Source organism: Maylandia zebra, linkage group LG20, assembly GCF_041146795.1.
Source record: "Maylandia zebra isolate NMK-2024a linkage group LG20, Mzebra_GT3a, whole genome shotgun sequence".
Classification (NCBI taxonomy): Eukaryota; Metazoa; Chordata; class Actinopteri; order Cichliformes; family Cichlidae; genus Maylandia; species Maylandia zebra.
In genome coordinates, this window is record NC_135186.1 from 24,353,968 (window position 1) to 24,372,079 (window position 18,112).

General features: G+C 38.9%; 2 protein-coding genes across 2 annotated transcripts; one reads left to right on the top strand and one right to left on the bottom strand.

Annotated features, from left to right (window-relative positions):
• Positions 1 to 20: 20 nt before the first annotated feature.
• On the bottom strand, positions 21 to 14,112 carry qars1 (glutaminyl-tRNA synthetase 1). Its single transcript, XM_014412800.3, has 24 exons — positions 14,031 to 14,112; positions 13,092 to 13,299; positions 12,594 to 12,744; positions 7,518 to 7,627; positions 7,361 to 7,436; positions 7,202 to 7,266; positions 7,036 to 7,089; positions 6,396 to 6,459; positions 6,244 to 6,318; positions 5,825 to 5,910; positions 5,642 to 5,728; positions 5,455 to 5,554; positions 5,285 to 5,363; positions 4,975 to 5,214; positions 4,804 to 4,896; positions 4,555 to 4,692; positions 2,191 to 2,278; positions 1,955 to 2,101; positions 1,759 to 1,860; positions 1,556 to 1,648; positions 1,138 to 1,265; positions 978 to 1,044; positions 760 to 885; positions 21 to 590 (listed from the first exon to the last, which is right to left on the bottom strand). The coding sequence occupies exons 2-24, from the start codon at positions 13,200 to 13,202 to the stop codon at positions 540 to 542; spliced, it is 2,331 nt and encodes a 776-aa protein (XP_014268286.3). The 5' UTR covers positions 13,203 to 13,299; positions 14,031 to 14,112; the 3' UTR covers positions 21 to 539.
• ogg1 (8-oxoguanine DNA glycosylase) lies at positions 13,440 to 16,698 on the top strand. Its single transcript, XM_004546094.5, has 7 exons — positions 13,440 to 13,951; positions 14,046 to 14,410; positions 14,535 to 14,714; positions 15,601 to 15,779; positions 15,869 to 16,016; positions 16,107 to 16,156; positions 16,234 to 16,698. The coding sequence occupies exons 1-7, from the start codon at positions 13,842 to 13,844 to the stop codon at positions 16,447 to 16,449; spliced, it is 1,248 nt and encodes a 415-aa protein (XP_004546151.1). The 5' UTR covers positions 13,440 to 13,841; the 3' UTR covers positions 16,450 to 16,698.
• Positions 16,699 to 18,112: the final 1,414 nt, after the last annotated feature.

Sequence of the window (18,112 nt, forward strand, 5' to 3'; positions counted from 1 at the left end):
GCATGAATACACATGGACGCTGCAGTTTGTAGAATTATTTATTCTTTGTTCCAGTCCAAAGGACACATGTTCAATCTGCCTAGTCTTAAAAAACATGATGCTTTGGCAGCCTCTGAATCTATATATATAAAAAAGTCACGTGTGGCATTTGAGAGCATCACATATGTGTAACACCAGCTTCACATAATATACACAAACAGCCCTTGTTGAACAATGATGAAAGCTTCATCCATTCAAAAAACAAGAGAAAACACTGTAAGTGAATATTATTGTGGCAAGTATAGAAAAAAAAAAAAGACTTAATGATAACTGAGCAAATGAGCTAGGTCAAAGTCATGCTGCAGCGCTTTTGTGATGAATAAGATCATAGCTGAGGAATATAATTTTGTTTCGTTTCTGAGTGATAAATCCCTGAAAAAAATATTCCAGTATCTCATCTGACTCAGTCTGTGCCTTTGCTGATATTACACATTGATGTAATGCAAGCAAATCTGAACATGCATCTCTGAAGCAGGAAGAGTGGCTTAATCTCAAGTCAATCAGATCTTCCCAGGGTCTTCTTTCAGGGTAACTGTTCTGTTGAAGATGAGCTGCAGTGAAAGAAGGAAAAAGGTTTCAGCTCATATTGCATAAATGTTTTTAATCCAGACCAAGACTATCAAAGAATTAACTAAAGTTAATTGAAATAGAAGCTTCCACAAATTTGTACAAACCTCGTTTTAAATAAATAAATAAAAAATAAAAAAAATCTTTCCGTACCTTATCTGCAGTGCTGTCTGAGTCCACGGAGAAGTAGCCGACTCTTTCAAACTGGAATTTATCAAAAACCTTTGCTCTCTTGACTGAGGTGTCCACTAAGGCACTACTGATCACTTGCAGGGAATCCTAAATTTAAAAAAAAATGAAGAAACAAATTAAGAAATCGATGTGACTGCTGACACTTCAAAAGCCTTCTGTTGTAGTTCAGAGATACTCACAGGGTTGATGTCACTCAGGAAGCCATTAGGCACTTCAGATGGATCTTCTGGATGTTTGTGCAAGAAGCTACGGATACAAGGAGATACTTGGTTAGGTGAATTCTCTAGTTATATTATTTGTGAAATGTTTGTGAATGATGGGTAATTGTTTGTGACTTACAGTCTATCATAGAGGCGCACTTCACACACCAGTGGCTCACTGACCCAGTGGATAAAGGCCTTCGGTTTCTCTGCGGTCTCAGAACTGCAGCAGGTCACCTCCAGTTCCACCACTTTGCCCTGAGTGTCCTGAGAAATGGTTCAGAGCAACATGTGTGTCATAAACCAGATAATGAAGTAATAATGACATTTTACTGCCGCAATTGAATATTCTAGAATACAACCTCTTGTTTAATATAACTAGATCATATTTTTATAAAACTATGTCGTTTGACTGGACAGATATATGTAAAACCTTCACAAATATATTGTGATGAAGAAAAGTTTGAAGGGCCTGTTTATGTTTTTACAGGATTAGAGCATGGAAAACACATTTTAATTTTATTTTATATTGTCTACTTGGTGAAACTGAGTCTTACCTTGATGATTTTCTGGACAGAGATGACATACCCAGCATGCCTCAGGCCTACAGGTTGTTCTGGAGTCAGGCGCTTGTAGCCCTTTTCCATGACCTGCCAAAGAAGAGAATAACCTCATAATCGTTGCCCATCTCAAAACCAAAAAGAGCACAAAGAATTGCTGCTTTTTAAAATCATTTATTTGGAGGTTTCTCCTCTCTGACCTCTCTGAAGTCACTTTGTTCAATGAAGACTGTGCGCGTGAAAGGAACCGTGTGGTTGCCCTTAGCTTCGTCGGCAGGGAAGTCCGGGACTCGTACATCTGTCTGAAAGAGAAGACAGAAGGATTATTTTCTCCTAAAATATAATGTGAAAGAATATACTAGGTCAAGCGATTTGTTTTATAAGCAATGTACAAACCTTGAAGTTGTCAGGAAGGTTCGTTATGGTGACTTTGAGTGGTTCTAGCACAGCCATGGTTCGAGGTGCTGTTTCATTCAGCACATCCCTCACACACGCCTCCAGTAAGTGGGGCTCGGTCGTCGTTTGGGAAACTGTGACTCCCACCTGTGAGATGTGTACAGTGTTAGCACAGCACTTATGAATGGGACTTGTTGTGGCATCCAAAAGTTCATCATTGCATTCATTTTACCTACTCGTGCACAGAAGTTGTTGATCGCTTCTGGGGGAAACCCTCTTCTCCTCAGTGCAGTCAGAGTGAAGAGTCTGGGATCATCCCAGTCTCTGTAATTAGAAACAAATATTTAAGAGTTACTTAACGCAGGCTATGCACAATGAAGACATCACAACAATAGCTGTGGTCAAAAGGCTGCATCAATTCCCTACAATGAAGTAATTAACTAGTTTGTTTTAATAGCTTTTAACATGCTTGGGGAAAACTAAGGTCCTACTCAGATATGGAGTTTAAAACATTGGTGAATCCAGAGAGCTGCTGAAGTCAGCTTTTGTTGGATGTGCTGCTTTCGGATAAATGTCATGTACAGGTTTGTCCCAATATTTTGTCCTGTTATATCAGGGAAAAACTAAGTCTGGAAAAAGTTTTTTTGCATTGCAAGCCTTAGAAATGTTTCTATTTAGAGTGCTACACAATTAAATGATTTTCGAATTATACTAACTGAATACAGTGGGGCTGAATTCTTAATTTGAGTGGTCTATATCTGGTGGAAGCTCTGACGTAAGGGTTTTTACTCTTAAGCCTAAATTATGGTCCTGCAAACGTGTTCGTCTCCGTGCATGTTTCTGTTCAGACAGCGAGCGGAAAGGGTTTTAAACCAACACCAGACCTGCTCCTGTGCAGTCTTCCAAAATCCCCACTGCACATTACTGGACGCAAATGATGTGTCTGCCGAATGCTGATTAGTTTACAAAACTAGATCAAAAATCAGTACGAAAAGCAGAGACAGCTGCTGCTCAGTTTCACTTCAGCTCTTTGTATGTTATAACTTCTCCATGGACCAACAACAGCCCACAGACTGGTTATACCACATACTTTGTACATCGCCTCCATAGAAAACAGAGCTCTGTGCAGATGGACAGGCCATCCCCAGGCTACGAAACTGCTACCACTGCTGAACCACAAAGTCTGCTTTAGTTTGTCTAAACATTTTGTGCAATACAGCATCTCATGCGACATGTGAGGGGAAAAAAACCAAAACAAAAGCATACAGCTAACTTTTCTGTAAAAGTTTTGATTTCTACGGCTTTTTCAGTTAATCTCAAGGTATCTAATTAAAAGGAAATAGTGCATAAAGCCTTTTATGTTATTCTAACAATGAAATCAGAAGTGACTTTAGAGTTTATCTCTATGACAATTAAGTAAAAGGGCTTTAGTTGAATGGTAACAAAAAACTGGAAATATAAAACACTTTACCAGGTAGGGATACACAGGTAGACATTTAATATGTAGTTATATGCTTTCAGACTTTCAGCTACATTTTATGTTAATGACATAAGGCCACTGATTTAAATAACTAAATTAACCTCCTAGGACCTGACGTCCACATGTGTGGACATCACATTTTGGGTTATTTAGACCAAAATACTCAATTTTGCTCTACAAGGGCCTAATATCCACTTTCGAGGACATTATACTGCTACTGTTCTATCAAAATTTTAAACGAATATCCTCATATGTGGCTTTTATTTTTCTTAAAAACAAAGGTAAAATAAATAAATAAATCTGGTAATTCTTTGTTTTTACATTCATCGGGACCCAATATGCCCAAATATCAAAGAGAAATTAAAAATGCATGCCGTGGAAGAGTTCGGGTCTTAGGGGGTTAAATAAATAAAATTGGTTTTATCTATGGATCTCCTTATCCAATTCAGGACTGTGGGGCTGAAGCCTATCCCAGCTATTACTGGCTAAGAGTTTGGGCAAATCCTGGGCACGTAACGAGTCCTTAATAGTGATTAATAACCAGTATGTTCAGTTTTTTTTGCCATGTTAACATAGCTAACCTTGTGTTTTAGATTCAGCTCTGTGCTTAAAATAAGGTTATTTTAAATTAAATTATGAATAGAAAAATAAAACTGTTGAATCATAAGCATAGTATGTGAATATATGTACAGTCTAATGGTTGAATTCTAGCCTTTTTATTATGATCTATTACAAATTCACATTTATTTTTTATTTTTCCACACTGCTTTGTAAAATATTTTTTATATAATTTCTTTGACATGTGAGGGTCTTTGTTCTTTGATTACAATCCCCTCTAGGGGTCACATACCTTGCTGCAGATTTTTTGTTACCCATGGCCTTTAATCCTCAATGACTTTATGTTTACCAGACTCTGATTAACACTTAAGAGTTGAAACACGTTGGTCTATCTTTTCCTGCCTACACCTAAAAATAAACTTGTTACATTATTTTACAAAGAGATGGAGTGCCTCAGCAGCCCTTAAAAGCAGCATATTTCCTTGCCACTTCTATTAATTTGCATTACAAAGTAAATAATTAAGTCTGAAAAAAAAAATGTCAAAAAGAAATCCTACTTTACCTGACAACGCCCGTCTCGACCAGTTTGATGATTTTCCTCTTGGACACAACAGTGTAGGTGAGGTTCAGCCGCCCATATTCCCACTGCACAGGGCAGTACAGATCCAGAGCGTTACACAGCCAGTAATATGATGAACGCCTGACAGAATCACAAAAAGGTCAACAACAAAAACAGTAATGTCATTCTGTAAGAATCCAGCAAAAGCTAAAATGAACCTAATGAAGATGGGGGGAAAAAAGTCCTGTATACCTGGCTTGAAACTCTTTGGTACACAGTGAGTGTGAAATATTTTCAATGGAGTCACACAGACAGTGAGTGTAGTCATAGGTAGGATAGATGCACCTGCAAAGAAAGATAAAGCAAGTTCACTAGGAATACATTGTTGTGAGAAAAGATGTTGTGGGTTTTTTTTATTTATACCATTCATCTCCTGTCCGATGATGCGGTGTGTATTTTATTCGGTATGCCACAGGATCCATCTTTCCATCCTCCATGACCATCTTCATCCTGAGGGTGGCCTCTCCCTCAGCAAACAGGCCCTTCTTCATCCTCTCAAACAGCACCAGCGACTCTTCGATGGGTCGATCTCTCCACGGTGATTGAGGAACATTATGGCCTTTCAGCTCCTCGCCTTTCTGATGGCACACATACGCGTGACCCCTGAAGGCGGAGAAAAGAAATGAGTCAAACACCATCCGTGCACCAACATCTCCACATATCCTGCACTCACCTGCGAATAAGATCCACAGCAAGGTCATAGAGTTGCTGAAAATAGTCAGAAGCGTGTGTGACGGCATAAGGTTTGTAGCCTGTGTGAGCAAAACAGGGATATGACAATGGCTCCATGAATGTAGAGAATGTGCCCAAGAACATCAAAACATTTATGCACAAAAAACTTACCCAGCCACTCCACCATATCCTTGATGGCAGTGAAGTATTTCTCCTCTTCCTTCTCAGGATTTGTGTCATCATACCTCAGGAAGCAAATTCCATTATTTGCCTATGGGGGAACACAATGTTTAGAGTAAACACCTGCACAAGAGAACATTCAAAAGCTTATATGGTGTTGAAGAAGAAATTAACTTACCTTTGCATAGCCAAAATTAAAGTTGATAGCTTTGGCATGCCCAATGTGAAGGATACCGTTGGGCTCAGGAGGAAAACGGGTACGTATCTAAAGACATGCCGAGACAGGTAAATGGGATCAATGTTTTTTTTTTTAACTATGTAAGATTTGTAACAGTTCATTCAAGTCGCGAAAATATTATACCTGTCCACCTGTGAACTCCAGGTGCTTTTTAAGCAAATTCATTGTATTCGGTGTGATCACGTAGCCCTCAGTTGTATAATTTTCTCCTGCGCGGTCAAGAACAAAGAAATAAACATAGTTCAAAGTCACAATAACCAAGTAGACACATTGACAAAAGTCCCCCTTTTCACATGAATGCTAGAAAAGCTGGTGGTGGGGAGTGCTCCATTCTTACATGGGCTCAATCTGACTTTTTAAACCAGGAAACCAGCAAGGGAAAGTCTGTCTAATGTCCGAGCACATTGATACACAAATAAGCATTCCCATACACATAGCTTTGTTGGTTAATTTTTTAAGAAACATTGAGGGCTGCAGTGTGAACAGATTAAGGAAACCTTTTTCAGGTGCAACAAGATCATTTCATTTCTAATTGTCCTCACCTGGTTTATGGAACTTCAGTGCCTCTCCTCTGAGCTGCTCCATTAGTGACTTGCCCTCCCCAGAGACTGCATCACCTAAACAATCAATAAACAGTTTTAAAAAGTACTTCAAGACAAAAGCACCCCTGTCTGTTTTTGACTTTGCTGCTTACCGTTCACCGCCACCTCCTCTTTCTTCACCTTCACGTCATTCTCTGTGACTTTAGCTTTCTGTGCCTGAAAGATGATTATATATTGGTAAATGGTAAATGGCCTGTATTTATATAGCGCTTTACTAGTCCCTAAGGACCCCAAAGCGCTTTACATATCCAGTCATCCACCCATTCACACACAGGTGATGGCAAGCTACATCGTAGCCACAGCCGCCCTGGGGCGCACTGACAGAGGCGAGGCTGCCGGACACTGGCGCCACCGGGCCCTCCGACCACCACCAGTAGGCAACGGGTGAAGTGTCTTGCCCAAGGACACAACGACCGAGACTGTCCAAGCCGGGGCTCGAACCGGCAACCTTCCGATTACAAGGCGAACGCCCAACTCTTGAGCCACGATCGCCCCCATATTAATTACAGACCAAAAAAATCATGCAATGCATTTCTACCTCAGCTCTACACAGAACTTACAAAATTAACTCATTCTGAAGCTTAAACACACTACATATCATTTAGTTGATTGGCTTTTTGTGTGTGTAGATTAACTATCTGCTGGACAATGTTTTACCCCAAGACAGCAAAGAATTTGCATAAAAATGGCTCCAGAAATGTTCAACTTTTTAATAAGATACACCACTTTTACCTTGGGCTTCTTTTCTAGGTCAGCCTCTGTTTTGGGTCCTAAGAGGTGCAGAACCTTTAAGATGAAAGCCAGAGCTTTATTATTTGAAAGAATCCCAGCGACCTTCACTGCAAATACTTAACCACAATGACATTGCAATAACAGAAGGATCTTTTCCCAGACATACCTGCATGTCCACCTCATTCTTGATCACCTTGCCATCAGCCCATTTTAGAGCAGTGCGTGCTTCACCTGCACCAGACACAGAGGCTCAGTGAGAAATTATTTTTGGCTGATAGGCTTCAGCAGCTGCAATAATATTTAACCAAAAGGTGGGAGCTCATACCCATTAGTAGTCCCATGTTGAAGTGGTACCTCTCCTTTAGCAGTTGATCCTTGTGCTTTTTAATCACAGCTTCTACCTACAGTACATTACACAGTTACAGTGCATACCACACCCAGTACAGCACGTAAAAAGACACACTTTTGGCTAGAACACTCACTGCTTCCTCAATCTGCTCAGGTGTTATGACTACACCCACTCCACATGCTTCGTCAAACTCCTTCTGGTTGATGGGGTCTTGTGGATGACCCTTCACAAAGTCCAAAGCAGCTACAAAAAAAATATTCAGAAAGTGGTTTATGTAATCTCGGTTTCATATACACGCGCGCGCGCACACACACACACACACACACACACACACACGAGTAGTATCTGACAAGTCGAGGAACCCCACGACTGAGTGTATCGGTGCAGCACGGAGAAAGAATGCCTTTGGAATCAAACACATAACTCGTTTTGTGACACTATGATCAGCTGACCTGTGCTGATAATCTGGCATTCACTACTTCTGGTAATTTTTTTCTCAAGTTTCATAGGGTATATTGCTGATTTACCAACACCTAGATACTATAAAACTAGTACAAAACATAAAATTTGGTGAGTGAACCTAATCCATTCATCACCTTAAAATAATCATTTAAATAGGCGAAATCACAATGTTTGTGTGTTTGCTGATATTTGAGCAGCTTGAAGAGTTACATTTCAAATTACATGCCACTTAAAAACAGACAAACAAACAAAAATGTTATGATGTTTATGCTTGCTCCTCCTCAGTTGCTTTCTAGATATTAAAATACTGCAACTGCAACTTTACATGTGCACCATGAACGCATCACAAAGACGAGAAGCAATAAGGATATAATGATGATGTAACTGAGCTGTGGGATGTCATTATTTTCTAATTAAGGATCTCAAACCAAACAACCAATTTACAATCAGAATATACCACTCCACATAGTAACAAGGAGAAAAGATAAGTAACTAAAATAAATTAGGCAAAAAAATAATGGATCCTTTTTCAATTAACTCCAATTTCATTCACATTCTTCATATTGAGTTATCATTTTAGACATGTAACACTTTTTAAAACATTTAAATGTATACAATTCTTTAAATTATAATGAAGAGAGTTCCACAGTCGTATACCCCTAACCGTTGGACTCATTCATCTTTGTGTAGTCCTAGCTGCTTAAAATAAAATTTCCTTCTGCTGTCTTCTCCCCCAGAACACATTAAAAATACTCTTTGTAACTTAAAAGGCAAAATATTATTTTTAGCCTTAAACATAATTAATAGTGTCCGTAGTTTCACTAAATCTCCTAATTTTAATAATTTTGATTTTATAAAGAATTTATTTGTATGTTCTCTATATTTAACGTTATGAATCATTCGTAGTGCTTTCTTCTGTAATAAGTTTAGAGGTTTTATAGTATTCTCATATGTATTCCCCCAAACTTTGACACAGTAACTAAAGTATAAGAAAAAAAGTTAAAAATATAAAATGTGCATTGTTTTGTAGTCTAATAAATCTCTTACATTTCCCAAAATATAAATGTTTTTAACCATCTTCCTTTCTAATATACTAAATATGTGATTTCCACGTCAAATTTTCATCTACTATTACACCCAAAAAGCGAAATTCAGTAACTCTTTCAATCAATTCTCCATTAATGGACATAATGACTTCTTCCTCCTTTACACAATTGCCAAATAACATGAATTTCGTTTTTGTCAGATTCAAAGATAATTTATTTATATCAAACCATTTTTTTAATCTTAACATCTCAGAAATCATAATTTCAACCAAATCTTTCAAATTCTCTCCAGAGCAATAACAATTTGTGTCATCTGCAAATAAAATAAAATTTAACCTTTTTGATACATCACAGATATCATTAATATATAAATTAAAAAGTTTAGGTCCCAAAATAGAACCTTGAGGAACGCCACATACAATCTTCAATCTTTCAGAGGTATTGCCGAGATAATGTACATATTTTCTAAATAACTCCTTAACCAATTCAATGCCACTGATCTCACACCATAATTATACAATTTAGAAATCAAAATAGAATGTTGTAACGTGTCAAAAGCTCTTTTTAAATCAACGAATACCCCAACTGTGTATTTATTATTATGGGTTGCAGATGAAATATCGTCAATGATGCTAATGCCGTTGATCTATTTTTACGAAATCCAAATGGATTTTCATTTATTAGTTGATTTTTTTTCAATAAAACTATCAAGTCTTTGCGCAAAAAGTTTTTCAAGCACTTTTGAAAACTGTGACAAAAGAGACACTGGCCTATAGTTGTTAAAACTATGCTTATCTCCTGATTTATATAAGGGTATCACTTTTGCCACTTACGATCAGGAAATACTCCTGATTGTAACGAGAGATTAAAAATAAAGCAAAGAGGAATACTTATACAGTCTAAAGTCTTTTTAATTATAACCATGTCTATACCATCACAGTCAGTAGATTTTTTATTTTTAAAGTTTTCTACAATTGCTACTATTTCTTTTATGGTAATATCAGCTAAGAATAAGGAATTAACCACTCTACTTTCTCCTTTCCAGACTTCCTCATAGTCTGGGTCGTCATATTTTCTAATTAAATTTGCTAAAGTAGGCCCAACATTTACAAAAAAGGAACTGAATTCGTTTGCTACTTCAATCTTGTCATCGACAACTTGATTATTCTTAATGAAATAAATAGGCCGATCTGAGGGTGTGTTCTTGTTACCCAATACTTCTTTAAAAATATTCCAAATGCCCTTAATATTATTCTCGTTTTCCTGAAAAAGTTTATTATAATAGTCTTTCTTGGCTTTCCTCAATATTAATACCAACTTATTTTTATAAGTATTTATATCACCTCCTGCAACCACTTTTCTGAGTATACGCACTTCTTTTGCGGTTCGGACTCTTTCTGGCATTTCTTTGGAGGTGGAGGACCACCAAAGAGAACTAATGGAGTGAGAGATTCCCACCATGCAAGCTCCTTTAATTGCTTAAAGGAGCTTGCTTCTTTGACATCTTTAAGAGTTCTAATCAAATGTCTGTCCTCCTCCAGAAAATCTTATGTACGCAAACTGGCGTTGCAACTTCTTATCTGGTGCGCGTCTTTTATTTTGACAGCGAATGTGCACCTGCAGACCACTTATGTGCACCCCTGTATATAGTTTAATCCCACACACACACACACACACACACACACACACACACACACACACACACACACACACACACATATATATATATATACAGGGAGTGCAGAATTATTAGGCAAATGAGTATTTTGTCCACATCATCCTCTTCATGCATGTTGTCTTACTCCAAGCTGTATAGGCTCAAAAGCCTACTACCAATTAAGCATATTAGGTGATGTGCATCTCTGTAATGAGAAGGGGTGTGGTCTAATGACATCAACACCCTATATCAGGTGTGCATAATTATTAGGCAACTTCCTTTCCTTTGGCAAAATGGGTCAAAAGAAGGACTTGCCTTCTTCTTAGTTCTATTTACAAAGTATAAATCGTACCCTTTGATACAAAAATGACAACCCCTATTCTCATCTAACCATGTTTCAGACAGAGAAATTATTTGGAACTTGCCTCAAACTATACAGAAAATCTTCAATCGAAGCAAAACTTCTATAAAGACCTCTGCACTTAATATGAATTAATGAAAATGTATTAGCTATTTCAACCTTATCCCTGAATTGCTCCTCTGTATAATCTTTACATGTGACATTAATTGTATTAAGCACATTCCTTTCAGGGTCAATACCTGCTTCAAAATCATATGGTTTATGATCTGAGTCATCGAGCATTATGCATAATTATTCTAAGAATATCCATTTGACCTCAAAAAAGAAAGGGATCCTTAACAATCGCACATTTATTTATCGACATATTTTAAAGTCCGTTGATCTTATCTTCTTCCATGTCCAATTTACAACTTCCTTTTGTCCTTTTCCACCCGAAGTAGCATCTGTTCTTATAAAGGATGAACTAATTGTTTTTAAGCTCATAGTCATGATTGGTCGTAACCGTCTGCCTATCTTGGTAATGTTATCTCGTATAAATGTCCAATTCCCCAAGATCCTTAATCGTTATAACCTTGGCTTCTACTGGTGTTCCATTAAGTTTAATCATCACTTTACAGTTCCTGGTCCAGGTTGCTTGAATCTTTGTCTCCTTCCGTAATATGCGAGCTTGTCTAGCAATATCTGCATTTCTTTTTATAAGATGTTCATTCAAATATACTCCGCTTCCTCTCAAAAGGCTGGACTGCCTCAGCAAGTCAACTTTGTGTTTACGGTTTACAAATCTCACTACAATTGCTGGAGGAGCATTAGTGTGCCTCCTAGGAAGGGTATAGCATGCAGATATATTATTACTATGCAGGGGAAGTTTTTTATTCGAAAAGAATTCCACAACCTCCCGTTCCAACGACTGTAGCTCCTCCGTCGAGGGCTCGTCTTCTCCTCTTTTTGCACCGGTCCCAGACTCGGTGACTCTCGCATAACTCCTGTGTTTAGTTTCCAGACCCGTAATAATCACTTCCTCAAGTCGAGCCTGCTGTTCTAGATCGTCCACCTTCCTTTCCAAAAACTGGATTGTCTTGTCTTTCTCCTTAATTGGGTTTTTTAGTTCTTTGATTTGGTCCATCATCGACATTAGTATTCCTTGTTGCTTTCAGAGTATTTTTTCCTGAGCACTTTATATTTATTTCACAAATATTGTGCTTAAAAAGAATTTGTGAAAAAAATTTGCAGTAATTTGACTCAGATCATAATATATATATAATTGGAGCACAAATTATGTTTAAAATATTTTTGGAAAACTTTGCTGGTTAAAACTGGGTCCACAACAGACCTTCTTTCAGTCGCTCTCTTTAGGGGTCACCACAACAGATCATCTACTTCCATCTCACCCGATCCCTAGCATCCTCTTCTATCACACCAACCCTCTGGATGTCCTCCTTCACTACATCTATGGATCTTCTCTGTTCCTGGCAGCTCCTCTGCTCACTGCACACTCAACCTGACCTGCTCTTCTGATATACTTATTTCTAAACCAAATTATCACATCATCTTGAAGTTTGCCACCCCCAGCTCGACCTCTTGTTATCTTTGTGAGTACCATAACTTCCAAACAGCAGGTCTCACTAGTATCTTGTAGACATTCACTTTCACTTTTGCTTGACTTCCAAAACTTTGATAATTTACCTGCAAGCTGTAGTTCTGTGCAGATCTTACGCTGAGCTATACTTTCTGAAAGAAATGCCAGGCGTTTGGTGTCTTTAAGGCGAGATGCCATACTGTACAGCAATGTACCCATGGCTTTGTCCACTCCTGAGGCCCCATGGACACGTTGGGCCTATTGAAAACAGAGAGGAAATTTAAGAATTATTAAGAATTTGTTAAAGACAAATAAGGAAATTGCTAATAATCACTACTTTCCTTATCTTGACCCTGGGGGCCTAATAAAGATAAAATAATGGATGGTTTACTACCAACTAAAGAAATATGAAAGTAAAAGTGTAACTATGGCGTAATGTACACAAAAGTTACAAGAAGGTCAGGGTAGGTCTATCTAAAACTATAACCAGTGTAGCATAAATAAATGAGAAGTTTGTATACAGCTGAGCTGTACAGTCAAGTGTCAGTCGTTTTCACAGCTGTGCATTCAGGTAGTTGAGTTACCCCATAAGCGTTAGGACCAACCTGAGTAATTGCCTCCTTCAGGGAAGAACTCAGCGAGTCATTCTTCAGAGTTTCTTTCGCTTTCTGCTCGCTGAGTCCAATGGACGTGAAAAGTGTCAGCGTATCTGCCATTATCCCGCTGAATTCACCGGTTAAAATCGGAACAGCACAGACACACCACCGCCACACACGACTTTGCTTCCTAAAGAGAGACCAGAGACCACTTCCTCTGGAAAGAAAAAAAACGTGAAGTACAAAGAATATTAGCCAATAGAACTCTGCGGGTTTGGATCTCACTGACCAATCGTGAAGGAGATTTACTAAGATTACCGCCTACTACGATCGTAAGAACCAATCAGGATTTGTGTTGACACCAGTGAGGGACGGGTTACCGGAATCTGGGTGATGTTGCATCAGATTTTAGTAATTCCTGACAATATGAATTTTTGAGGATCATTACTTGTTATCTATACTAGATAATATTTTAAAACAATTATTACGGAAAATTTATACTTTTCACAACTTTTCATATAAAATAATTGCGCCTTTCCGACTCAGTGTAAGGTCTTTGTCGTCCATCATAATCTATGCCAAAACATCTCCGTGAAAGTTATTTACTGGAATGCCGCGTAGCTTCCTGGAAAATACTTCTGTATTTATTATTGTAACCTACCATACACGCCGGATTACACTACTATGCGTTTAAAAAGACTTTACTTTACTGTAAAGTTTGTTATTAATCACTAAACAGAAACTGTAAACAGCAGAATTATGGCCAAACATGCGGTGCTGTCATCTGGATCAAAAATGTGGAGGTCTATGTCTTGTTCGAAGTCCGAATTGCGTCTCGATCTCACTCTTGCGTGTGGACAATCCTTCCGGTAAGATGGTCAAAATCACGTCCAGCCTTTAAACATCAAATGCAAGTTGAAGCGGTTTAAAGTCTTTGAATTAACTCACATCTCATTCCCGCAGATGGAGGGAAACAACAGAAGGACACTGGACCGGTGTGATGGGAGGGCGTGTTTGGACTCTGACCCAAACAGATGAGACTCTTTGGTACCACGTGTACAACAACCAGGACAAGCAGAAGGAGGGAAGTGACAGGAAGAGAAGAGTTGGTGTTTCTGTCTTGGACAAAAATACAGCAGAGAAGAGATTCAAATGTGCTCCAGAGAAGGAAGAAGATGAGCCTTTGGCTGTTTCTTCAGTACAGAATAGAGAGCTGGACGAAGAGATGCTGAGAGATTACTTCCAGCTGGATGTGAGGATGGGGGACCTGCACAAGGAGTGGGGAGCAGCAGATTGTCACTTCAAACACATTGCAGAGGTCTTCAAAGGTCAGTGTGTGAGTTTGTGTTTGCACAGCCTTGCTACTACATATCACTTATTACACAGTAAGGTGTTACTGCTATGTTTTATCAAATTTCATAAATACTTTTTTGTGGGGGGGGTTTCCTGCAGGTGTGCGAATGCTGCGCCAGGACCCCACAGAATGCCTGTTTTCCTTCATTTGCACTTCCAACAACCACATCTCTCGGATTCAGGGCATGGTGGACAGACTGTGTCAGGCTCTGGGCTCACCCCTGTGCCAGCTTGATCAGACCTCATACCACGACTTTCCTTCCCTGTCTGCGCTTGCAGGTGCTTGAAAAGTTTTGCCACAGAACTTAAATCTATGTTTGTAATCTTATCAAAACCTTTACTGTCAGATGAAGACGATACTGAGAGTCTGAAGATATTCATCCCACTAGTTTTTTTTATTAACATTAACTGACTCATCTATTTTTATATTAATTTTGTTGGCATTTGCCTTTAATGATAGTAGAAACAGATAGGAAAGTGGAGAGAGAAAGGAAGACATAAAGCAAAGGGCCTCAGGTCGGGCTGCTGATTTCTGGCCATATGACTTATGGTCACCTGCTCACTAAACCAGCACCCAGTGTACATCTTTAACGACTTTAAAAACAAGAATCAGGTGGACAAGTTTGAATTTAACTGTGTTCAAGTTTCAGCTGTTGATTTGAGATGAAGTTGAAGAATTTGGAGGTAGTCCTCCTCCATATTAGTCCATCCACTTTGTGCAATATACCAGTATCATTTGCTGCAAAACAGACCCAGAGCATCATGATGCCACCACCACGCTTGACAGCTTGTACAGTGTTTTTAGGTATGAAAATCTCACCTTTACTCGTTCAAACATAGCTACTGTCATTGTGGCCAAAAAGCTCAATCCTCATCTCAACGGACTATAAAACCTTTCCTGCAGATAGCAGTTGGTTTGTCCATGTGAGCTGCAAATTTCTGAATGTCCTAGCCAATTTCTTCTCATCCGAGGGTGACAGTTTGGGTATTCTTCCAGGCCTTATAGTAATAGAAAAGTAAATAGTGTTTCCACATCTGTAAAAAGAACAGTTCAAAGAAATCCTTAAAAGCCCCAAATTACCACGATATTCATGCCCATGATGAGTTTGTGAAAACGTCTGACCACAACTATGTTCTATGTTGTTTCATTTACTGTTCTTATCAGACAGCAGCATAGAGGCACGTCTTAGGGATCTTGGTTTTGGATACAGGGCTCGGTTTATCCAGCAGAGTGCGAAGCAGATTCTGGACAACCATGGGCCTCAGTGGCTTGAAGGTTTACGCAGCATCCCATATCTAGAGGCCCGTGATGCTCTTCGCACTCTTCCTGGCGTTGGTACAAAGGTACAGCAGATATTTTTGGGGGGAGAAAAGGCAAAAAAAATGTGATGTTAACTGCTAACATACAATCAAGGCTTTGTGTCATATTTTAGGTGGCAGACTGTGTATGTCTGATGTCCCTGGATAAGCCAGAGGCTGTACCTGTTGACACACATGTGTGGCAGATTGCTAAACGTGACTATAAATACGCTGCCAACAATGGACAGAAGAGTATCACAGAGAAACTAAACAGAGATATTGGTCAGTATTCACATACCTGTTTAATGGTATGGTTTAAGCCCTGGTTTTAAACACTGGTAATAAAATGTTCAATCTAATATTTCTACACAGGAGATTTTTTTCGAAAGCTGTGGGGACCCTACGCTGGCTGGGCGCAGTCTGTGAGTGTCAATTTCTGCAAACTGTCTGTCTCTTATAGCAGGTCCCCTGTAACCACAGAGTGTCTCTCTTGCTTCAGGTTTTGTTTTGTTCAGACCTCAAGAAGTTCCAAAGCCTCAAAGAGATGGCACATCTAAAGCAACCAGTGAAAGATGAAGATGGTGAAGAGGAAAAAATGCCATGCAAAAAGACTAAAGTAAAAACTGAATGTACAGGAACCGTGGGGAACTTGAAAGCCAAGCCAGCATGTCACAAGAAAGCAAAGATTTCTGTTAAGAAAGAGCCGGTAATGTGAGGTAAACACATTACCGGCTTTGTAGCCTGAGATTCAAATCAGGCTACAAAACCACACATTTGCACACACTGTGCATGTTCAGCATCATGTGACGTGAAATGAAATGTTGAGAGAGAAATGGATCATTTTCTCTTTCTTGGGGTTTTTATATAATTGTGTTGTAGCATCACTTCACTGTAACAAACAGAGCACACTAATGATTTTTTTACAATAAAAAATAAGTACCTCGCACTCTTTTTGTTCTCTGTAAAATGTTGATACCAGCAGAATCACAGCCATCATACATACAAGTGTGAATAAATTTCACACTACATTTTTAGGCAATAATTTACCAAAAAACATGCTGGATATAGAAATATGATACAAATTAAAACTAATATATGCAAATTCATACTTAATTTATATATTTTTCAAAATTTCATCAGAAGTTTGAATTTTCTGGCTTTTGCTTCATGGTTCAATTCTGAAAATACTAAAGTCATCATGAGCATATTGGCATTTAGTTTTGCTAAAACGTTGTCAGAAGAGGGCCCCTAGATGGCAGTACACAATGGAAGATGGTGCTCTCCAAGAAATTATATGGTGGGGAATTCAGTTTTAGACAGTGTTTTAAAATCTGAGAACAAATTGCACTTTCTTCCTGGGTGAATACTTTCTCTCAGGCCGCCTGGCTCTTGTTACAATAAGTACTAATGCGTCACGGCAATTGCGTGCACGCTGGAAAAGGTCACAGCATGGCAAAGTGGTGCTGTGTTTCTTTAAAATGCATTCCTTACACCAAAATAATATTTCTGTCTGTTAGATCATGAAATGCCATTAGAACGGGCTGCTGTGAAGGGCTGTAGGGTCTGTATGTTATGTATAGGCACTGGCTGACTGTGTCAGCTGGTCTTTTTATAGCAGGGATTGCAGTTATCTGCTGTCAGTGCTTGGGGTGACTGTGACTGTGTCTAGTGACGGCATGTTAATGTCTCTTGGGCTGCCTGACTTCACTGTCCCTTTACAGCAATGACTATGCATTATTCTTGTTTCTTGAGATTATACGCAGCTGTGTACTTTAGTGTGAAGCTCCAGAAATTATTTCTCATATGTACGCTTAAGCGTGTAGGTGCATCATATACAAGTATGTCCAGTTTTGGCATATGTGCGCGCACGTGCGTGTGTGCGCGTACATCCATAGAAGTGTTTTCTTTGTGGACGAGAGTGCAGCCATGTGAGTTAATGAATATGTGAGTCAGCTTTCGTTCCCATTCCGGTTGAGCTGGGCAGAAGCTGGGCCCCAGCTTTAGGGCAGAGTCACACTGAAGAAGAAAGACAGAATAAAAATAGAGCCGAGAGAAGCAAAAATTAATAAAAGAGCACAAAGGGGAGATGGGTGAAAGTACGCTGGAGGTAGGGGCAGGATATTCAGTTGACACACAAAGGCTAGAACAACACAACAGTGGCCTGTGTATTATGTAAGAGATGGGTCTCAGCTTGTGTTCTGTCCTTGGGGTATTGTTCAGTTAAAAGGACATCTCCGTGTGCCTACTTTCTGTAATAAGAAGGTCATTACTTTTCAGAAGCACCAGAGGGCCCCACATTTAGAGCTCAAGTAAATGAGGAAGGCCTAACTCAATTTCCTGAAACAGATCATAAGCTGCATATAGTAGCTTGTTTTTAT